Below are 6,777 nucleotides of genomic sequence, written 5' to 3'. Positions count from 1 at the left end.
TCTGTCTCCATTCAGAAAGGGGCGGGCTTCCCATGGGCCTGAACAAAGCCTGGCACATCAAGTTGAGGTAGGACCAGGCTCCTTCCCCCGCATCAAGCCTGGGCAAGGTAATCCAGCATGGGGGAACAGGTCCCAAAAGGCAGCTGAATGCCAGGGACCAGTTCTGAACTCACTGCCAGGAGCCTTGCAAATAGACCAAACTACACAACCATCACACATATGCAGAAGGCCTAGGTCAGTCCCACACATATTCCCTAGCTGTTGATCCAGAGTCTGTGACTTCCCGCTCGCTCAGGTCAGCTGTTTCTGTGTGTTCCTCCATCATGATCTTGACCTCCTGGCTCAATCCCTCCTCCCTTTCTTCAGGAGGACTCTTGGAGCTCCGTCCGGTGCTTAGCTGTGGATCTTTACTGGGTAAAGACTCTCTGATGGTAGTTAGGGTAGTCACCAGTCTGGTTACAGTAGATGGCCAGACCAGGCACCCTCTCCACTATTGCTAGGAGTCTTAACTGGAATCCTTATGGATTCCTAGGAGTTTCCTTGATACTAGGTTTCTCCCTATCCCTGAAATGCCCCCCTATCAAGATGTCTCTTTCCTTACCCTCCCTCTCCATCCCACCTTCAACCTCCCTCCAGCCCCCAGCTTTCCCAGTCCACCCAACCCACTCCCTCAAGTTCCCATCCTCCCACCCCACCCCCAGTTTCCCCAGGAGATCTCTTTTTTTCCCTTCTCAGGGAATTCATGCATCTGTCTTAGGGTCCTCTTTGTTCTCTAGCCTCTCTGGGGCTATGAATTGTACGCTGGTCATGCTGTACTTTATTCCTAATAGCCACTTAGGAATGAGTACACATGATGTTTGTCTTTATGGGTCTGGGTTACTTCACTCAGAATAGTTTTTTTCTAGTTCCATCTATTTGTCTGCAAATTTCATGAGGACATTGTTTTTTACAGCTGAGTAATGCTCCATTGTGTAAATGTACCATGTATTCCTTACCTATTCTTTGGTTGAGGGACATCTAGCTTGTTTCCATGTTCTGGCTATTATGAACATTGCTACTGTGTACATAGTTGAGCAAGTGTCTTTGCGGTATGAGTGAGCATCCTTTGTGTATATGCCCAAGATTCGTATTGCTGGGTCTTGAGGTAGATTGATTCCCATTATTCTGAGAAACCGCCATGGAGATTTCAAAGTGGCTGTGCCAGTTTGTACTCAGACCAACAGTGGAGAAGTGTTCCTTTACCCCACATCCTCTCCAACATAAGCTGTCATCAGTGTTTTTGATCTTAGCCATTCTGACAATTGTAAGATGGAATCTCAGTCATTTTGATTTGCATTTTCCTGATGACTAAGGATGTTGAACAGCTCTATAAGTGTATTTCAGCCATTTGATATTCTTTGGTGAGAATTCTGTTTAGATTTGTACCCCACTTTTAAATTGGAATATTTGGTACTTTGTTGCCTAGTTTCTTGAGTTTTATACACACACACACACACACACACACACACACACACACACACGTAGATATAGATATAGATATTTTGAAAATCAGTTCTCTGTCAAATGTGGGGTTGGTGAAGATCCTTTCCCATTCTGTATGCTGCCATCTTGTCTTTTTATGGTGTCCTTTGCCTTATAGAAGCTTTTCAGTTTCAGAAGGTCCCATTTATTAACTGTCCATCTCAGTGTCTGTGCTGCTGGTGTTATATTCAGGAAGTAGTCTCCTATGCCAGTACGGTCAAGACTACTTCCCACTTTCTTTTCTATCAGGTTCCATGTAACTGCATTTATGTTGGGTCTTTGATCCACTTGGACTTGAGTTTTGTACAGGGCAATAGATATGGATCTCTTTGCAGTCTTCTACATGTCGACATCCAGTTATGCCAGCACCATTTGTTGAGATAGTTTTCTTTTTATTTATTCAATTCCATCGATGATCCACATGTCTGTTTTTATGTCAATACTAAGCTGTTTTTTATTACTATAGCTCTATAGTAGAGCTTGAAGTCAGGAATGGCCATACTTCCAGAAATTCCCTCATTTTACATGATTGTTTTGGCTATCCTGGAATTTTTGTTTTTCCATATGAAGTTAGTTATTGTTCTTTCAAGTTCCGTGAAGAATTTTGTCAGGATTTTGATGGGGAATCTGTAGCTTGTTTTTGGTAAGATTGCCATTTGTACTATATGTTAATCCTACCTATCCATGATCTTGGAAGTTCTTTCCATTATCTGATATCTTTTTCAGTTTCTTTCTTCAAAGACTTAAAGTTCTTGTCAAATACGCCTTTCACTTGTTTGGTTAGAATTACCCCATTATATTATTTGTGGCTATTGTAAAGGATTTTGTTACTCTGATTTCTTTCTCAGGCCGTTTTTTATTTGTATATAGGAGGGCTATTGATTTATTTTTTCAGTTAATCTTGTATCTCACCACATTACTGAAGGTGTTTATCAGCTTTAGAAATTATTCCCTGGTAGAATTTTTGGGGTCATTTATATATATATATATACTGTCTATCATCTGCAAATAGTGAAAGTTTGACTTTTTATTTTCAGTTTATATCCCCTGATTTCCTTTTGTTGTCTTATTCTTTTGTTGTCTTTGTTCTAGCTAGAACTTTGAACACTATATTAAATAGATATGGAGAGAGTGGACAGCCTTGTATTGTTCCTAATTTCAGTGGGATCACTTTGAGTTTCTCTCCATTTAATTCAGTGTTGGCTGTTGGCTTGCTGTATATTGTTTTTACTAAGTTAAGATATGCTCCTTGTACCCCTGCTCTCTCCAAGACCTTTCTCATGATGGTGTTGCATTTTGTCAAAGGCCTTTTCAGCATCTAAGGAGATCATCATGTGTTTTTTTTTCTTTCAGATTGTTTATATGGTGGATTACATTGACAGATTTTTGTATGTTGAACTATCCGTGCATCTCTGGGGTGAAGCCTACTTGATCATGGTAGATGATTTTTTTTTAATTTAATATGTTCTTGGATTCAGTTTTCCAGTATTTTATTGAGTATTTTTGCATCAATGCTCATGAGGAAGATTGGTTTGTAATTCCTTTTCTTTGTTGCATTTTTATGATTTGGGTATCAGAGTAACTGTAACCTCATAAAAAGAATTTGGCAATGTACCTTATGTTTATGTTGTGTAGAACATTTTGAGGAGCAGTGGTATTAACTTTTCTTTGAAATTCTGGTAGAATTTTGCACTGAAACCATCAGGCCTTGGGTTTTGGGTTTTTTTTTTTTTTTTTTTTTTTGTTGTTGTTGTTTGGGAGACATTTAACATTTAATGACTGCTTCTATTTCCTTAGGGGTTATAGGTCTATTTAAGTTGTTTATCTGGTCTTGATTTAATTTTGGTATGTGGTACCTATCAAGAAAAGTATCCATTTCTTTTAGATTTTTCATTTTTATGGAGTACAGGTTTTTGAAGTATATGATATGATGATTCTCTTGCTTTCCTTAGTGTCTATTATTATGTCCCCTTTTTAGAGTAGATTCAGTAATCTACCTTGTTATCCTGTCATACCTATATCTCCCCTTTTCTCTTTTTCCTTCCTTCCTTCCTTCCTTCCTTTCTTCCTTCCTTCCTTCCTTCCTTCTCTCTCTCTCTCTCTCTCTCTCTCTCTCTCTCTCTCTCTCTCTTTCTTTGTTTTTTTGAGACAGGGTTTATCAGTAGTTATGGAACCAAATCTGAAACTCTGTAGACCAGGCTGACCTCAAACTCCCAGATATCCTCCTGCCTCTGCCTCCTGAGTGTCTTTTCAAAACAAGATCCTATTTATATCCTCCCTTTTTTCTTTTCAGAGTAGAATCTACCCCTTTATCCTATCATATTAGATTCCCTCTTTTTTGTGTTTTCAAAACATGAACCTTGAATTTAATCTCCTCCGTTCAATTTTTTTTTTTTTACTCACCATTGTCAATAATAACTTGTAACCTGCACTCTAAACAAAGACAAACATCTATAATCCGTTTTTTGGGAATGTGGGTGTAGTTTTCTAGACTATTTTTTTGCTGATTGGGGTCATTATAGGGAGCCAAAGAAAATTTAGGATTATGGTCAAGTCCTGACTTGAGTATTCTGTGAGGCTGGATCATCTCAGCCAGCAGTCTTGAGGCTGTTCCGGATGTAAAACTCAGAGGGAACTGCAACAGAGGTGCTCTGAAATGTTGGATCATCTTGGCCATCTGCTCCTATTGGAGGTTTTTCAGGGGGTCTTCCTTGATCAAACCTTATTTTTCTTAACTCAGAATGAATCCACAGCCTCTCACTTCTTATGGAAACAAAAACAAAGCCTCTTCTCCAAAGTAACATATCTTTTGACTTAAGTTTTGAAGTCAAGGCATTTTCAAAATATATAGGTTGTATTAATCCAGCAGTATTAATAATCACATGTCTTTTAGCATCTGTTGCTCCTTTCTCAGCAGTCAAACAAACAATTCAAAGACAACAAAATAATATACAGTATTCAGATTCTCTGTGTATTTTCCATCTTTACATGGAAGCTAAGCTGAGGCGGATGGGAGCTGGGAGCATTAGTTTTTCTCCTGAACTCAGGTAGCTAGATTTGGGATTGGCTCTGGTCTGAGCCAGTGGCTAAAAAGCCTCAGGCAAATGGCTTTTTTTTTTTTTTTAAATTTGTGCCCTACGTTGGGTTCTAAATGAAGTTTGATTAATAAAAACTCATAGAGAGAATTTGGGGTTCAACCTGAAGATCCAAAAAGCAAAGCAGCCAGCCACTGGCTCTTACCTCCACCTCAGTCTGAAATGGTGATCCTGCCTCCAGGAGTGTCAGAATGAGACTGTGCCTAAGAGCTGTCTCCTCCTGTTTTATAATCCTCTCTAGTTCTGGGATTAAAGGCGTGCACCGCCCAGCTTCTATGGCAACTAGTGTGGCCACTGGGTTTAAAGGTGTGTGTTACCACTGCCTGGTAGTAAGGCTGACCAGTGGGGCTGTTTTACTCTCTGAGCTTCAGGCAAGCTTTATTTATTAAAATACAAGTGAAATGCCACTACAGGTTCATCTATCTTGTTTATTTTCTTGAAGAACCAACTCTTTGTTTCATTGACTCTTTGTATTTTCTTTGTTGCTATTTTTTGATTTCAGCCCTGAGTTTGATTATTTCCTCTATGGCTTGGTTTTAGCATGGAGGATTTCCTCTCGGTCTCATGTTTCTTTCTGAACTCTTGAGCTGTGCTCTGTTTCCCACCGTTTCTCATCTCTTTCACTCATTCTGAGTTGTAGGGTGATACTAAAATGAGCATTTCTTTACCAGAGTCCTCATGCGTGTCCTCCTTTGATCATAGCCGATCCAGCACTTGATGCTCTAAGGGTGGGTTCTCCTCAGGTTTTGCTAATCAGATGGAGACACTGTAGTATTTCTTTCTTTCTTTTTTTTTCCTATTGAGAAGGAGAGGTTAGTAGCTTAGTATAAGATATTTGGCTATTCTGTGTCTTCTGTGAAATAAATCAGATAAGTGCTTCTTTTTTTAAAAAAATTATTAGCTTGAAGTTTTTTGCACATTCTTTTCTCTCTCACTCTCTTTTTCATTCAAAAGCCTCAAACATGCTAGGCAGGTGCTTACTACCGAGTTACACCCCAGCCCACACTCACAATACTTTTATTAGTTCTGAATGCTACAAATATACTTTTCCAGTTTTTGAAGTAGCGTTTCTATCTCTGTGTTGCTGTTTTCACCACGTTTTTTATTTTGTGCATGTGTGTGCATTCATTCATGTATGTGGATGCTACAGAACATGGGTGAAGCTCGGAGGGTTGACAACGTTCAGGAATCAGTTCTCTGCTTTAATCTTGTGGGTACCAGGCATTAAACTTGGGTCAGCAGGCTTGGTGGCAGTCGATTTTACCCCCCTTCGTTCTCACTAGTCCCTGGGTTACCTACTGTTTAGGAGCTAATAATGAGCTGCCTTTATGGATATACTAAGTCAGGAATTCTTTTTTGTTTGTTTTTCGAGACAGGGTTTCTCTTGGTGTGACAGCTCTGGCTGTTCTGGACTTGCTTTATAGATCAGGCTGGCCTCTAAGTCAGGAATTGTGAGTGTCTACCCTAGACTCTCTTTCCCATCATCTACACTTTGATTTGCTCTGCTGTTAAGAATCAGGAATTCAGGAATCCCAAAAGAAGGAAATTACAAACCAGGATTAACAGACATGGTTTTCCTTAACATGGAGCTTCTATTTTTTCTGTTTTTGTTTTTTGTTTTTTTATCATTCTGGTATGTGTTACTTATTTCAGGTAACAATGAAAAAACCAAGACCACAGAACTTACCACGTGTGAGTCAGCACTATCTAAGGGATTCTCATGCCAAGGCAAGTTCACAAAAGAAGTCTCAAAGGACTCCCAGTCAGTACAAACTCCTGATCAAATTGGTTCCTCGGGGAAAGAGCCCCAGAGCCAGCTGCTTCCTGGGAAAATCAGCCTTGGATGCGATAGCTTCGGGACAGCTGAAGACATGTGTTCAAGGGTTAGACAGAAGCACGTCTCTTCAGGAAATGTCATCCGTAGTTGTGAGCATGAGTCGGATAAGGACCCTGTAATTCAGGAGGAGGAAAGTGTCTTCAAATGTCATCATTGTGGCAAAGTATTCAGCAAGAAGCGCCTGCTTGCTTGGCATGAGAAGAGTCACTCTGGAGTGAAGCCCTATGAGTGTACCGAGTGTGGGAAGGCCTTCAGCAAGAGCACATACCTTCTTCAGCATCAGATGGTTCATAGCGGGGAGAAGCCTTATAAGTGCGTGGAGTG

General features: G+C 40.0%; 1 protein-coding gene across 1 annotated transcript in view; it reads left to right on the top strand.

The window, feature by feature from the left end:
• Window positions 1-5,769: 5,769 nt before the first annotated feature.
• LOC113455465 (zinc finger protein 264-like) overlaps window positions 5,770-6,777 on the top strand; it is a 1,968-nt gene continuing 960 nt past the window's right edge. Inside the window, exons 1-2 of the mRNA XM_026777120.1 lie at window positions 5,770-5,830; window positions 6,270-6,774. Coding sequence (XP_026632921.1) covers window positions 5,770-5,830; window positions 6,270-6,774 — 566 coding nt within the window. The remainder of the gene's footprint in view (window positions 5,831-6,269; window positions 6,775-6,777) is intronic.

This window comes from Microtus ochrogaster, unplaced genomic scaffold (genome assembly GCF_000317375.1).
Source record: "Microtus ochrogaster isolate Prairie Vole_2 unplaced genomic scaffold, MicOch1.0 UNK47, whole genome shotgun sequence".
Lineage (NCBI taxonomy): Eukaryota > Metazoa > Chordata > Mammalia > Rodentia > Cricetidae > Microtus > Microtus ochrogaster.
Note: the sequence above shows the minus strand (reverse complement) of the source record. Positions and strands in the feature narration are given on the sequence as shown.